An 18,275-nucleotide genomic window follows, 5' to 3' on the forward strand; every position below is an offset into this window, starting at 1 on the left:
GATCTGAAATCATATAATTATATAATAAAATATAACTTTTTATTATTTATTGTATTATTATATAATATTATTAGCGTTTACCAAAATATTAGCATGATGGTCATTATACGGGGCGCAGGGCACGTGAGTAGGGTCGTGAAGTGCCCAATGAAATCGGCGATCGTGGCCGCACGCATCCGCCCTCCATCCAAAACCACCCCAAATGGTTGGTCACGCGGGGGGTGGTCGGGGGTGCGCACGCCTGCCACCGGTCCTTTCAGCCCGACAGCGCCAACACACCATGTGTCATTCAGTAGTCGCGAACGTGAGAGAAGGTCCACACCATCGATCACGGTGAGGATTCAACACTACACATTTAAAGTTACGATAACGCAGACGTAGTGGTCGTCACCATAGTCATTTTAAGTGATAATATACAATATGGATACTACTAAATCGACCAGGAATGTATACAGCATTGACCAAATTCTTGGAACTACTCATCCATCTAAGAACGGTAGGATGATAATATTATTTTTAATCGACAATTTGTATTGTTTTGGTGCCATATGGATTCATTTTTAATTAACTGTATATTGATATAATGATATCTTTCTTATAATGTAATATGTTTAAATTGAATAATTTGTATAACTAGCATAAGTAAATTATATAGGTAGTTGAAACTAATATGATATTCGTGAATCATAGTATTTACTATTTATCCATCATAATTATATTATATTGTGTAATTATTCATTTGGGAACATTGATTTAATTCCGACGCGCGAAGTAGTGGCATAATAGACAATTAGTTACACGTATTTTTAAGTTTCAAAATATGTTAAGTTGAATATAATAAACTAAAAAAAAAAAAATTATATTATGAAAAATAAGTAGATACCTACACTCACCTCATATTAAAATGTGTAAAAATTAATAAAAACTAAAATAATAAAATAAAATACAATACAATAATAACCACTTTGTATTTATTTTAATATGCAGTATAGGTACCTGTTATTTTGAATTTTGATAACGACTTTATTTGTTGTAAATAATTAAGCATTATCAAATATATGACTGTTAAGAATATTTAAATGTTATCAATAACTGACAATAAGTTAGATGACCTTGTCAGGAAGGGCGGCACCGTTTTCGGCCAAAATAAACCTTTCCCTTTTCGGCCATTCTGAAATGACCGTTTTCGCCCAACACACTATTTAATATATAACTTAATTCAATCTATTATAAATTAATAATTGACAATTGTTGACGCATACTCGTATACAGTAATTTTTGATTTCATTATTATTATTATTACTTTTATCTTTATTATATTGTATTATAGGTATCTTATTCTTGACGATATCTGGTCGATCGATATCATTGTTCAATTATATTTCAGTGTGTTTCTATCTGTGTACATATATGTATCATTGTGTCTGCTGTCATATATTATATGTATATATCATATATATATCAATAAAGTACTTAGACATGCAAAATGATTGAATCTTAATGTATATATAATTAATATATTATTTTTTTTTATATATATTATTATTTTATACAGTCAATTAAAAAAGTAGTGTTTTAGTAGTTTAACAAAAATAAAATGTGAAAAGAATATTTCATTGATCAAAATAGTGTGCTGGCCGAAACGGTCATTTCAGAATGGCCGAAAAGTGAACTGGCCAAAAAGTGTCCCACCCGTCAGGAACACTATAATAATTATAAAAAAAATTATATGAAACGACTATTGAATTTAAAAAGTAGTAGAGGTTCTTCTCAGCATGCTATAGGCACCACATCAATAAATAACAAAGGCGATGTTTACTTAATTTCTTGACTTTTTGTTTTTCATATTAAATATTGGTTTTCGGAGTGCTATCATCAAAATATTACTGCTGTAATATACTACTTGTTAAAAAAACAATTAAGTATTCGATTTTTAATTTTAATTTTATGATTTTAATAATTTATATCATAAATTTCTTGTTATAATTTTGCTATATCGTGTTGTTTACTTTTGTTTTACTGCAATTTCTTTATTTAATTTTTGAATAAATTTTATTTATTTGCTTAAAATCCTACTAAAATTTATCATTGCCTTAAAATAAATAATTTTTTGTTTAAGGTTAATAATATTGAGCTTAATAAATAATAAGTTAAATAGTGTTACCTTTTTAAGTTTGATTAAAATGTTAAATTATTTTTTGATTTTACAAATTTTATATCAAAATTTATCATTTTAATGTAATCTACGTGATAAATAGATTACGAAACATATTCCATATATAAATACATTTTTTTATATGATTCAAAAAAAAGGTAGCCATGATGTTTAATAACGTGATGTGTAAAAAAAAGTTCCGTTGCGAGAAATGGATAAAATTTCTATCCATTTCACTATAAACAGATCAGAAAATTAAATGAATGCAATTATAATAAATTAATCTTGATATATGATAACCGAGACAAAAATAGATATAATATAAAAAAGTTGAAAATATTTAAAAAATTTAACAAGATGAATGTATGGCATATATTTTCTAAGATTTAATAATATGTAATTTGCAGTTAAATATAATGCACTTCTACTAAAAGGTAGTTGAGTAATAATTAAATTTAAATTAATGATTAAATAATATCGATCTGTTTATTTTTAATAACCGTCTGAACCAACAGTTATTAAATTATTATTATTATTCAGTCCCAATACTATCGTTAGGTAATAGTGAAAATCCATAATTTTTTCAAAGAGGACTTCAATTTAATTAAGCACCAAAAATTTAATTTTAAATAGATTATGACGATAAAATACTTAATATCTTGATGATTATTTTAAAATATTAGATTAATATACATTATACAAGTATTTAATATGCTAATATACTCGTATTATAATTTATAATATAAGTATTTAATTAATTATAGATAGGTATCTATATACTATATCTACTATGTATGAGAAAATTATAATATTAACTATTAACTAAAATATAATGAATTAAAAGGCATGTAAATTTTCTTATTTACAAAATAAATATTTCAAAATTTTCAGAAAATTAAACTCTATAGATCAAAATTAAAAAATATTTTTTAAACTTTTTTACCAAAACATTTAATTAAATAAAAAAAAATATATACATGTAGCCCTTCTCTATGCGAGTCTAATAAAAAATACAGATTTATCATATACTTATTATCTCAGGAGATATCGCAATCGGTAAATCCTCGCGGGACACTGTATGTACTAACTATGTATACATATATAAATATCTTTCTGAGCAATAAAAAGTTTAAACTTTAAAACGTTTTAATCAATTTTTCCTCCATTGTGATAGTCTTTATAAATGTTGATTCTATGATACCTGTTGATTGATAGTTGCGAAAGTAACTAGACAAATAATAATAATAATTCGAGGGCTGAGAGTAGAAAGGTTCTATGTATATATCTTATTTTACAGGAGAGCATTTTTAAGGTTTGTTCAAAGAAATAGAACCTTTTTGCTTTGTGTATTTCATTCGTTATAACTCGTATCAAACTAATTACTAGTTTAAAACATGTGCCAGTGAAAACTTCTAAGGAATATTTAAAAAAGTAAATTTCGAAAAAACAACATAGAACCTTTTTATTCTTAGCTATAAATGAAATAATTTTCATTTTGACCTTAGTAATACTAAGTTAGTATTCATTTATAGGTACTACATAATGTGTTATTTTGTGATAACATATATACCTTAGAAAAAACCTTGTGAAAATGATTACGGTTTTTTTTAAAATTGATATTAATTTGTAATAATAGGTACTATGGCACTATGCATGATTTGTACTTACCTAATATACCTAGTACTTTTTTTTTTCATTTTTAAACCGACGACGCCACGGGAACTGCTTTTGCATTGCTTCCTCGATGAATATTCCTAGTACCTACTACGTACCGTTTATACGCTAGGTAATATAAATTATTGGAAATAAATCATAATACACTATTTAAAAAAGAACCTACTTTCGATGAATGAAAACCACGTTTGTGTGTATATAATTTCAGCGAAATCATGACAAAATAAATAAGCAGCAGGTAGTTTACCTGCAGTAACTATACTAATTGTCAAGTATTACTCAGTATTAGATGATATATTATTTAGTATTTACTTTTAATAACAATAATTTTATGTTCAAAGGTATTATATATTATATTTCTGTTTATGTGCGAAAAACTCGATCGCAGAGCGATAGGAGGCCAGCTAAACGATGGTGGGGATGAAGGCTACCGGTAGAAAATCTGAAAGGGACGGCAGGAAACTCAATGGATTTTAACGGAAGTCAAGTGGGCACACACCGGAGCGCGCGCGCGTATGAATGTGTGCTGTGCACAACAATGGGCGTAGAACGGACGTACATTTCGTATCTGTTGCGCACATATTGAAATTTCGTACTGCAGCCGAGTTCGTACATTTGGCGCATAAATAATTATAAAATATTGTACATCGTATATTATACATATGTATATACATATGAAACGTATACCGGGGCAGAGTAGATATTTATATTGTGTATACATAGGTACACAAGCGATTTGGAAACTGAACGTTCCGTAAGCCGATTACTATTACATATATTACACACACTAAGTGGGGGCGAGGGGTGCATTATACAATCAACGCGCAATAACAAAAACCTCGTAAGCGGCTTATAATATGACCGTTTTAATACATGATTAATATCATGAACCTATACAACGTGCGTGTACGCGCTGCCGCCGCCGCCGCCACCGTTCCCGATGGGTCTTACAGCCATTTACTCGTAATTAGGTATAGAGGTACCTATACCTATAGGTAGTACGTACATAGTGCTTTAATGGGGCGCATATAGGGTGAAATCATAATAATAACGTAACCGAGCAATAATTAATATAAAAACAAATTACTCATCGACGTTTCCCAGAACGCGTTTTTATTATTTCTCCATAGTCTAGTGAGATTAGAAAAAAAATTTCAAAATAATATACCAAGAGTTTAATTTATGTGTGAGTAGGTACCTTTTATATATGATTATACTAAAAGTAATGAAGCCTATCTCGTGTGCTTGACCTTCCACCTATATAAGTGGAAATAATTTTACTATATAAATCATAATAGATTTAATATTGAATACATAATTACTATCAAGACTAATATGTATTATAATTATTTAAAAAATTGTTTTTGAAAAAATAGATAAAAATAGTTCCTACTGCAAAGGGACATTAGAATTAAGAAAACTAATAATAGTATGTTGTACAACCAATAGAGCGATCAGTTCTGCCAGCGTCCAAAAACAGAATTGAATATTTACTTTACTTCTTTAGTAAATTGCACGTATCTATATTCTTTAGTAATTTTTTTTGTTTTTATAAGAAACGTTTAGGATATGTAAAACGGTGTCCACTATGATGTTTTACGGACGGTCCATTTGGACACAGACAACTCAAAAACCTTAACAATTGGCCTATAGAATGATAATATTTATAGGGTGAGCCATCAGTACACGTTTAGCAATCATAATATTACACAATGTACTTGTGCTAGCAGTAGTAGGTAGGTACAGCTACATTCGAGTAGCGTGTGCATGGCCGAGGGTCGTATGAGATAACAATAGCTAGGCTGACGATATTTTATAGTTACATGTTATTAATTTATTATAATTATTATTATCAGCTATAATATTTTATACATGGAGTAAAAAAAGAATGGTTTCTTTAGTTTCTTATATGATATTCAAATTTCACTTAATGTATTTTCCTAAATTTTAAGATATAGACAAATTCAGTATTGCGTGTAAAACAAAATGGTTAAATTGTAAATTTAGTTTTTGAAAAACTTAAAACAATAAAATATATAAATAGATGAGGTTTGATCTTGAATATATAATTTAGCAACTACTTATCCAATAGCGTATTTAGAGGGGGTTCACCCCCCCTGAAATTATTAATTTCTATTTACTCCACTGTACTTATCACATAAATGTATAGAAAATAATTCGAATCAGTTTTAGAATTAAACTATTTAAAAATTAAACTATTTAACTTTTAATTAACTAATTAATTTTATAACTATAGTACTTTGGAAATGTGATTTTATGTCATGTTATATCCGAAACGTAAGCAAATGTCTAAATTGTACAGATACTATAATGAATAACAATGATATGCATAATATATAATATATATATATATGTTACACTTACACGCTATGTTATGTGTATACAACATTTTGGGCAATGATGAATGAATAAGCGCTTTCATACCTTATAAAAACATTATATTCAAAGAAAATGGCATGATAATTTAAACTTTATTAAAAAGCTTAAAATAATAATTAAAATAAAATATTCTATTAACTAGTTTTAACTTCAAATGTTGGAACAGATATGTAAATGTGTTACAGTCCTTATTCCTTTATAGCAAAAATCTACCCTAAAATAATGAATTGTACGATTTTCAAAAATTTTGTACCACAAAGCACTATTACAAAAGTGAAACAATGGTCAAAATGTTGATTATTAATTCATAAAAAATATTACACCAGATTTATTGGTTATGATGATTTTCCTTTTTATGCATATAACTAAAAGTTGTTCAGTTATATACAAAATGTCTGTTTTGAATTGAAATAATACCCTCATTAATCAAGGTATAGCTATAATATATACTCAGTACGAATATCGTATGGCCCTATAAGGTGATATCCTTCTTTCCGCCATATATACGGTTAAGTAGGTACTTGACAACGACAACGTTTCTCTCTCCGGTTGTTTTAACGCCCTTCATTTCCGTCACCAACACCACCATAAAAATAAATTTTCATAGATCTACGAACCCACTTTAAAATAAATAATCGTTTATGAACTTTGTATGTACCAAATTAGTATTAATCAAACCTGCTGGCGAAAGGAAATAACAGTATGAATATGAGTTTATTTTATATATATTATGTATACGGTATACCTAGGTAATTGATCATTTTATACTCGAACAATTCTACACACTGTGACTGCGAATTGCGATAGCCTCAACAGTTTGTTTTTAAGCTCTTGAGCGAACTAATAGGAACATATTTATTTTTCAACAAGTGCGTAGTATGACCAATTTTACGCTCAGCAGATCACGTTTAGCTCCATTAGTTTAAAAATTAGAGTTAACTAACCTCTTATATAATTTAAAGGTAAGAATATTATTTAGATGACCTCGTGGGCTTATTACTATATTTTAATTTTGAAGCGAGTTATAAGTATTTTAAGATTTACAACGCACTTGTAAGACGGAAACAACACATGAGGGTACCGTGTCCTCTTAAGGAATGGGTTCAAAGCGCTTATAGTACATATATCTCCAGTCAATATAATATGAAGTATAGAGATTTTTTTTCGTTATAATTTCGATTATTTTTATTCTGTATATATTCACAATGAATACTCATTATTTGACCATTTTATATATATATATATTTTTTTTTAGGAAATACGAGTGTTCATTGCCAATCGAAATTGGAAGCATTATATGCTGCTAGTGGTACCGACCCATCCCTTCATCGGTCCGACGAACACGATGACGATAAACCACGAAAAGTTCGCCGTAGTAGAACAACATTTACCACATATCAATTACATCAATTAGAAAGAGCTTTCGAGAAAACTCAATATCCTGATGTATTTACCAGAGAAGAACTCGCCTTACGATTGGATCTCAGTGAAGCCAGAGTGCAGGTAAAATTCTTCACTTATACATTCAAATTTCAATATTTTTTTTTTATTAATTACTAATTTATGTGAACGTGCCTGCAATTAAAAACAAATTAACAAAGCTATCAGTTATAATAATAATCAAATAGATTTTACCTTGAAATATTCTTTTTTAGTACTTCAATAAAATTTTAAGTTTGTTGTTTGAATCACATGGATACATTTTTACTATAATTATCTCTTCGTGAAAATATATTATCTGAAAACAAAACACATAATTTTTTGTAAAACTGATTATAAGTCTCCCAATCCATTTATCGAAGAAAAAAATACAAATATATTTCATAATATGATTATAATAATTGTAAAAAATTAACTACGGACATGTTATATAAAAAAAAAATAGCAATATAAGTAGACAATCAATATGTTGTACACCGATACAAACTAGGATTTTAAGATTCTGGATAATTATTTTATATTATAACAAAATAAATCTGTACGAATTTGTTAATGCAGTAGTAAAATATCTATTTGGTAAACAAAATATGTACGTACCAACAAATATTATTAATATTTATTCACAACCTATACACAATATTAACACATGCATTGCTCTTCCATTTCAATTATTAAAGTTAACATCATTTTTTTAACGATGCAATGACTAGATACAAATTATGTATATAGTGCAATTATAATTATTTGTCTTTTACGGTCACCCTAGCAGAGATTCCGTTTCGGGTCTTAATTGTGTATATGGTTGCTCGTATGGCTATATTATATATCCTTTTGTTCCGGAATCGCACGCGGAACAGCTTAATTGAAATCCACCACATCGACGACGTGAGACTTAAATAATTCCAAAAGCAGTGGAAAACAATGGAGAGAGATTAATAGATTTTTTTCTTTCGAGTTTACAGCCGCACTAAAACACCGCGCTAATTGTGTACCGCAGAACACTTAGCGGACACACAAAGACGGTAAAAAAGAGAGAAAGAGGCTACAAAATCTCTACATTATATACGTGTAAATCTCTCTCCCCTACATAAGTCACTCTCTCACTCACTCTTTCCCTTTTTCTCGTTTTCTATTGCCTAGGCCTTCTGCCCACCGCCTGCGCCGTAGATTGTCTCGCTCTTTAAACGATTCAATAAACCAATTGAGATGGACTTAAAACCCGGCGCGCGCGGTCTCTCTGGTAATGAATTACAAGTTAATTGGGGTGCAATTTCTCGACAACTGATTTAACATCTCCCTAATTTCCTAACGATCATTTAAGTGCATTGTTCGTGTAGTCTATGTGCATAGGGGGAGTCCCATTGTGTTGCACAACACACCCTTGTACGCGCGCGACGCGCACAATCAACCCCAATCGGACGTCCAAATAGAGCATTAACCCTCCTCCTCCTCCTACACCACCGCCGACGACGCCGCCAGATCGCCCTACAATGGCCTTCGGGTGCCGAAACTTCCACCGGTTTATTAAACTCCCGTTTTAAGTGTATTGTCAATATTTTAACCTGGCCAATAAAAAAGGGATTTTTTCCCTCCCTTTCTTCATATTCATCGATATAAATATAATAAACATACCCTCCTCTTACTTTTAGTTTCCAAGCACACGCCGTTAAGCCAAACTAAATTAATTATATAATACGTGATAACAATCTCCAATGGCTGTCATCGTTTCGCATGGTAACGGTACTTGTTAGGTGGATAGGAGGGTGTAAATGGTATTTGAAACATAATCGTCTTTAATCGGAGAGAGGAATAATAATATTATATTTTTTTTCACTGCATACACATAGTAATAAAATATACCTAAATAGGTACATACACATTAACTAATATACATGGTGTAATTTTATGTTGTTAATTAATATTGTTCGCGGTTATCATTTTAATTTTTCAATATTAATTCTTAATTAAATATTCTTAATATTTTAAAATATCAAATGACGAATAATATAATGGGCACAATCATAACACATTTTCACTAAAAGTGTACCTTTTTTTCCTGTTCAAAGACCAAGAACGGGTGGGAACTGCACTACTGCAGTATTGACTTATTACAGTGGTGGAATTTACGGTTGATTAGAACACGTGTACTCGTATGTATGCTGACTGGCGAGGATTTGTCGCTAAAACTCGGATGATCACTGGTCAGCCATTTGGGAGGTTATAGTAATGACACCTGCAGCCGATGCTTGCATTCAGAACGCGTGCCGTAACTGAATGTAACCACCGCGTTAAAGTAGATCGGTTGTAGACAAAATTTTGTTTTAGTTAATATTCACTATATTATTTCATCAAGAACAATATTTTGCCAGTAAATTATTCCATTTGTGTAGTGGATTATAATCTTATAATTTTACTTTTGGTAGCTTAGTGCTATGTATAATATTTTGGAATATAAGAGATATTAAAAAACTTCACTTTAAACATCTTATACAGTATAGAAATGGTTTTGACGATAACAGATCATTAAAGGAAAATGAAAAGGAACAATTTTGATATATGGACTTAGGTTGAAAACGGTACCGGCTTATTGTATGCTTAATAATAAATATTCTCTGAGAGTGGTATATTACTTTTACCACGTTGTATGGGTTGAAAAAAAATAATTTCTCGAATTATGGTTAAATGGTAATTCCCATTACCCATATTCATCGTAATAATCAGTATTATTACTACAAATATTTCATGCTTATACAATATATTATATACCTATTATACTATATCGGTATACTATTTCATATTTTTATAACTCTTAATTTAAAATAAGCATTCTTCTTTTCCCGAAAAAATTGTTTATTCACAATAAGCACGTGATAGTACTGAATAAATTTGTAATTTTAATACTCAAGTATAGAATCGAGTAGTAACATTTCTACGTGCCATACATATATAATGATTTCTTTGTTGTACATAGGTATGGTTTCAAAACCGTAGAGCTAAGTGGAGAAAACGAGAAAAATCAATGGGCAGAGAATCCAATCCATACATACCTGACCACACATGTGAGTTATAACTATTTTTATTTTTATAAAATGTAAAGTTTTATTAATCACCTATACTTACCTAAGTTATAACATATACTAAACTGCAGTTTGTATTAACATTTAAAACCTTACGCAGAAAATGTGTTTTCCATGCACCTAGGTAGGTATATATTTATTATATATATATTTTTTAATTTAGTTTGTATAATCCCCATTTAAAATAATTACAAAAAAATAAAAATTGTTTGGTAATTTTACTTTACAATCAATATTATCTTAAAATTAAAACTGTTCGTAATACTGATCTTATTAAGTGTAATTTTAATACTCAACAAGATGATAGTTGAGTATCACGATTCACATAAACTCTACTTATATCAGTAAATCTTATCTAATTTACCAATCAGCTAAAACTATCACATCAAATATAATATAAACTGTGATTAACATTTTTTTTTTACTTTTTCTCCCAAAATTACTACCTATACAAGATTTTCTACCAGAAACAACCCTTTAGTTTATTAATTTTTTTTTATTATAGAAAGTATTTTCAGATGAAAAAAACTAAAACACACATCATTTGTAAAACCAATACATTAATTGCTCCATTTAGAACCTAACTTGTAATCCGAATAAAACATAGTAGTTATTATCAATTTATAAAATTAACATTTTTTGTGAGCTATTTATTATTTGTAAATTGTAAAAAAATAAAGGTACAACATGCACAGTAAAAAAATAATCAACTTTATAACGTTGTTTGCAATATTAAATATTGATGTAAAACCATAACAGTTTTATCTAAAATGACCATATTAAAAATAATGTATAAAATAAAGATATATAAATATATTATTATAAGATATTATAATTATATAAAACTTAATGTTAAAATATTTTATTAAAATGTGTGGTGAATTATTTTCCTTAAACATATCCATATCCATAGCACTCGTTGGTATGTGTAGGATAACGTAGCTTGATCACCTCAATCAGGTTTTCTAAGCCTCAAAAAAATGTCTTGCGTATGTGTGTGTATATTTATATGTATAATGCTTATGTGTTTGCATATGCCTTTAATATATTGTCATAATTTGCAGTAAAAAATGTTTAAAATATGTTTTTATTTTAGTTTTAAAAAATAGTTTAATATACATTTATAGACTATATATTTTACTATTAATTCAACGACAAACTTGAAAAAGATATATACCTAGGTGTAATATCATATATATTATTTAGAGCTAAACATCCAAGTATATTTAGCTTGAGATAATTGAACTAATTGTGGGGATGCTATAATAAGCTTCCCTATATACAGTAGAGGCCCGCCATTATCTATTGGTGTATATGCGAGGGTGGGAACATTAACGCATTTTTCCATAATACCAGTGATATGCGGACAACAGTAAACCTTAATATAGTCAATGTTACAACTAGGATACTTGATGGACGGTGGATGCCATTTTCAATTTTTTCTATAAATAATAATAATTAGCATGATGTTTGAAAATTGAAAATTTAAATTGAATGATTCTTTTATGAATTTAATCAACAAATTTTCCAAAAAAAATTATTAGTTACTGTTTTAAATATTTTGTAAAAATTTAAAATAACTTATAGAAATTAAGTATTTAAAAACCCATTTAATTTGCGCCACTGTATATCTATGCCCTACGACCTACCAGCTAGTAGGTGTTGACCATTTTTCGCCATCAAGTTTTTTTTTTAATTATTAAAACGAAATATACGCTCGGTGACATAGGCCACTGGGTTACAAAATTTTAGTTACATTGGGTTGAGTTTACATTGACAACTATATTATTTTACAGTGTTCAAATTTTATTTTGTAGTTCTGCCTCTGTGATGAATTTGATGATAGCTGAAAGTGAAGAACTTACTGTTCCATCAAGTTTTATTGTGACTATTATAGTTATACTATAATTCCATATAATATTATACAATTAGCTGTAATATACTAATACTAATTTATAAATAAGGTCTACGTATTGTAAAAGCGGTGTGAAAAGGTTTGTGGTGTAAAGAGCCAACATTTAAAAAACTATACAATATTTACAATTTCCTTAACGCATTATCTGAAAAATGATAGCATAAAATATAATATTTGATGAACATAATATTACATGTGCCTACTAGTCTATAGAGTATCGGTTATTTATTTTTAAACAACAACAAAATAACAAAATAGATTTTGTAAAACAATTTACATTGCATAAATATATACCGTTTTACTGTAATTTATTTAGATTTTTCCAATCATTGTAAATAAACTATATTATATTGGGAATTTTTTCTTTCGAATACTACTAATTATTTGTGTAGAATTATTTAGGTATAGTATTATATTTCATGCAAATGTTAAATGTTCGTATTCCTTATTTCTATATTACTTATAATATTATAGGAATTATGTATATCTATCTAATGTTTTTTGATTAATATAATATTTGGATATAATATGAAATACCAAATCATTGGTCATATCGTCTTGTTTTTTTTTAAAAATATAAACGAATAAAATATGTTATTTACAGTGTTCAGAAACGATTGTTTGCCGGTGGCACCCTCGTTAGGAGGTCCACTGCCGTTCCTCACGCCCGAACAGTTCTGGCCGAGCATCGTGTTCAATCCGGCGGCCGCGTCCGCGTTCCTTCTCGGCTTGCCATGGCACCACCATCACGCCGCCCAGCCGTCGGCCACCGCGGCGGCCGCGTCATACCAGTCGTCGGTGCACAAGGCGCTGTCCGAGCGGATCATCACCGCCAACCAGTGGCCGGCTGCCGCGCTTCAGACTTCGTCTTCCGAACCGCACAGCCCGTCGTCCGCGGGATCGTCTAGTCCTGCGGCGCTGTCACCGCTCCACGAGCCGTCGGTGGACGCGGCCACAATCGCCGCCGCAGCCGAAAGCCGATCGCCCTACCGGAACGTTGAAGACGACGAGGATGACGACGACAACGACGAATCAAGCAGGTGTTCGGCATCCGTTTTGATGGGAAACGTTTCCTGTTAATGTGTACGGCCACAGTGGTATATTATACACACACATATAATATATATCACATACAAATATAGCAACCATGCAATGGCTTTATATAGTTATTATTTAGCTTCGAGCCACCCCCTTACCATATATACCCAATAATTATTATTATTGACCATCGTCCCCCCAACTTAAGGTATTATTGTTTTTGTATACAAAGTGTTTTTTCATTCAGACCTAATAAGATTTATGTATAATATGTACAATTATTGATTAGAGTTTAAATAAAAGAAAAAAAGTATAAAAATGTTTTTTCGTAGGTTATTTTATAAATGCCTTTACCAATATTACCATTATATTATTATGTACAATTATAACAAATACGATAATTGCAAACATTTTATTTTTTATTTTTACCATTTTCTACAGCAACAAATTACAACAACATAACAACTATATATATTTCTGGGGACGTATAGGCTATACTTAAATAATACGCACAGAAACCGGTTATTAAATTTGTAAATTTTAATATTATATATGAGAATGAGGTAAATATAGTATTATTAAATTATTTTATAAACATAATGTACCTACAGTTGATCCGTTAATACTCGAACGTGGTGTAATTGATGTAAGTACATACTTACCTATACTAGCTTGAGCTACTGACAATTTGACATTACCCATTTTAGCTCACTTGTTTTTCTTAAAGTTTATTAAAAAAATCATAAAAAATATTTTATATGTCAGAGTCTACAATTTTGTTTGCCGACGTTTTGTAAAATCTTTTAATCTAGAATCATTTCTAGGTGTTGGTGGCAGATGCGTTCCAATCGGTTGATTTTTCTTTTGATTTTGTATACTTGCATTTCTTCGAGCCGTCTACACTTTTGACAATTTTTTAACTGTATTCATTAGGTCCGATTCTATGATTAAAAACTCAAGTGCGTCTATAATGATGTCTATAATACTAAATCATTCGTCACTAAATCGAACGATAATATTGGTTTAATATTTTTAAAAAAACAAAGTTTTGAAATTTTTTAAAAATGTTCTGCTTCAATTAAATTAAATAGTCATACATCATGATAATTTATATTATGTTATTTATAAGTATACCCATCGTCGACCCTTATCGTTACCTGGTCGAATAATATGCCCATCCAAATTATTGTCCTTTCATAAAATAGGTACAATTAATGTTAAACTGTTAATCGTCAGTCTGTGTCATCCCAAGTACTACAACATACTAGGAAAATCAGTATTTCGTAATATCGTTTTGGTACACACATTGATACCTAATCGGCTATAATTAACAATATTTTATATTATTGTTGTTATAGCTGTAGTATCAAGTATTGATTTATTAAAAAAATATATAAATGCATCATCCATCATCTTTTTTTGACGTTTACGTTTTCCTTCGACCGTCGTCCGTAAGGCCATCTTCTTTATAATTGTTTATTATGTTATACTAAATACATATTTAATATAATATACATTAATACGTATTAAACATGTTTTATTTGCACATTTTTTGAAACTTGAACTTATTTCAAAACTAACTAAGCGCGTTGTAGGTAGGTATGTACTCAATAATTTTTTTTATTGAGTTTTGTAAACTAATTATATCGTAGGTAACATATTGTACCTACATTAAATTTCTCGAGATTGTAATTTAATATAATATTTACAGAATTTTTGTATTGAAAGTTATTGGTTATGCCCGCAATTAATTATATGGAAGACTGTTATTGAAAACTCGTAACCGAGTAACAGACAACACACTGTACTTTATTGAATAGCACGGTATTAAAAGGGTATATTTTATATTTATATTTTATCTATACGCGCTTTTATTGAGTAGTGCAATTTTAAATATTAAACTCTCTAGTTATAATAGCCTATTAACCTTAGGAATTAAATGTAAATATGTTTCGTAAAAGTATATGTATTGTATTATAATAGCTGTACTGCAGCAGTATGCTTAACGATATTATAATTTATACCGTTTAGATGCGTGGAGAGTTTCTATAAAATTGTTTACTGAAGCCATTAACCGTAATTTTACTGATGTGGGTACTTATTTAATAAAGATAGAAAATATTATGCATAACAACGATCACTCTTCTTCAAAATAAGTTTAAAGCAATATTTTTTATTTATATTTTGCACACATAAGTGTTGACAAGTTTCTAAAAATGTTCCTTTTTTTCATTAATTAAGTAGGAGGTACCTATATACTTGCTACAGATACTTAACCGTTCAGAAGCATAGAAGCTATTTAGCTATAGTAAACTACAAATAAAATTTTCGAGCTGGTTGAACCACCCATTTTACATATTATTATATTAATCGTATCTTTCATAAGTGTATGCGTACCTAGTACTACCTACCCCGGTCGCTATACTAAATGTATAAATATTATTATATAAAAAAAAGAATTTAAAAATAATTATCATATAATTATTTTGTTGACAATGAATTAAGTATAGAATTTTATTTTTCATTTATATACAAGTATGTTCAATAATGTGCTAAGAAAAGACAGGACGTGAAAAATATTGATTAAGAAGCCACCCACTGGCAACCCTTAGCATGAATTATTATTTATCGATAAATATATATATTTTTTTTTTTAATTATTGATGGTTGGAATTGTGTGTATATATATTTTGTATATTTTAACTTGTAATTGTTGGAGGTCACGACACTTTCATTTTTAGCATACGCATTGGATTTCCTGGGAGAGTTAGAGAGGAGAGGTTTTTAATAAGAGGATTTTGGTGGGATAGAAGTCGCATGTGGAAGCGCGAGTAAAAGAATTGAGCTTCTTCATTGATGGTTTTCATGTGGAAATCGTTAAATGTTATGTTAAGTTTGAGACGTACGGTGGCGCATTGGAGAGTCGTCGAAGAGCTAGGGTTTGGAATACTTGGATTTTATTGGTGTTGGATTTTTTTTCTGAACCTCAGAGCTGTACACCATAAGTCCAAATAGGTTTCAGGAGAGATTTGTAAATTAGAAGTTTGACTTTTGGATTGATGTTTATTATTTCTCGATATTATAGGGCCTTCGCCCGATACGAGCGTTGAGAGTCAGTCTTTTGGTTTGTACCTATATGATTTTTCCATGTTAGTCGTTTGTTGAAATTGAGTCCCAGGTATTTTATTGTATCCTATGTGGGAATTGGGATGTTGTTAAATGTAACAGTTGGACATACGCCCTTTTTGAGAGTAAATGTAGTGTGACTTGATTTATTTTGGTTTATTTTGATACGCCATTTTTCGTACCAGTTAGTCATTAAGTTGAGACTTGAGGTAAAGCTGTTGTTGCGAGTGAGTGACTTTCTTTTACATTATAAGGTTTAATATTTGGTTTGATAGTATCATCTAAGAAATTACTTTTAGTGGTAGGCGTTTTTCGGCGCTGAAGTTCCTTGTAGATGCTGCAACCACGATAGTTGGTTGGATGATCCCCGGAGCATAGTACACATTTGGCAGGGGAGTCGGCAGACTGCGGATGGTGACTATATATTATAGTTTAAGATCAAAATTGTAAAATTTTTGAGTGCTCAATAAAATAAAAATCAAAAAATGCCTTATAACTTTATAAGACATATTGTATACTAGGTACCCGTTAATTTTTTTAAATACAATAATATATGTTATAATTATTTTATTAATATATATTTCCAAATATTAACCATATAATTAAATACCGAATAATAAACAATTTATTCAACAACTGTATAGTCTGTAATTTAAAACACAGTAATGTAAATGACGACATTTAAACAAGAATTACGTGCATTGAAATGATTTATAGTAGTCTTAATATAATTATAGACTGTAGTACTTTATTATTTTTGACGTTGAATCATATTTTGTAGTATTATATGTAATATGCTATACTTAGCTATCTACTATTGAAAAATATAAAACAATTTAATTTCGAAGAAGTTTTCTAAAAGCAACTATAATATTATAGGTATATTATAATATATTTACTTTTATTTAATGTTATTGTTTGTGTGCATAATAATGTATTGCATTTGTATAAAAATATTATATTATATTGTACAAAATGTTAAACCTTCTCGTCGACGTAATGGTTGCGTATTGTCTGTGTTTTCAGTGAATAAGTATAAGTACAAAACATTTATATTTGAATTTATGTAAAAATACTAAATAGTAATCGACAAAAAATATGCATTTCCTTTACCCTCAAAAATGTAATTTAAAATAATAAGAAAAGTATATGTCAGCATTTCGGTGGTGGATGTTTGTCCATCGTCCCTTCGGTCCTCGGACAGGATAGTAAGTGTAATTTTACTGTATTTGATTTGAATACAATGATTGCATTCGATAAAAAACGATTATAAGCGGACGAGGGAATCTTTTTTATTTAATTTTATATATTCGTTTCTATGGTGATAAGCAAAGCGTTATAAGAACAGCTTAAGAACGATTTATATAAACAGGTAATTTATATAATTATAATTATAATTTATAATTAGGAAATATCATAAAAATGAAAAAAATATAAGTTAACAACCCAA

At 29.3% G+C, this 18,275-nt stretch overlaps 1 protein-coding gene across 1 annotated transcript; it reads left to right on the forward strand.

Moving 5' to 3' along the window:
* Positions 1–277: 277 nt before the first annotated feature.
* hbn (aristaless related homeobox homeobrain) lies at positions 278–14,107 on the forward strand. The gene is made up of 4 exons (XM_015512986.2): positions 278–496; positions 7,485–7,732; positions 10,641–10,728; positions 13,266–14,107. Exons 1-4 carry the CDS (start codon positions 421–423, stop codon positions 13,739–13,741), a joined length of 888 nt encoding a protein of 295 aa, XP_015368472.1. The 5' UTR covers positions 278–420; the 3' UTR covers positions 13,742–14,107.
* The last annotated feature ends 4,168 nt before the right edge of the window (positions 14,108–18,275 follow it).

The sequence above is a fragment of the Diuraphis noxia genome, unplaced genomic scaffold (genome assembly GCF_037042655.1).
Source record: "Diuraphis noxia isolate RWA-SAM2 unplaced genomic scaffold, SU_Dnox_SAM2 contig0003, whole genome shotgun sequence".
Taxonomy (NCBI): Eukaryota; Metazoa; Arthropoda; class Insecta; order Hemiptera; family Aphididae; genus Diuraphis; species Diuraphis noxia.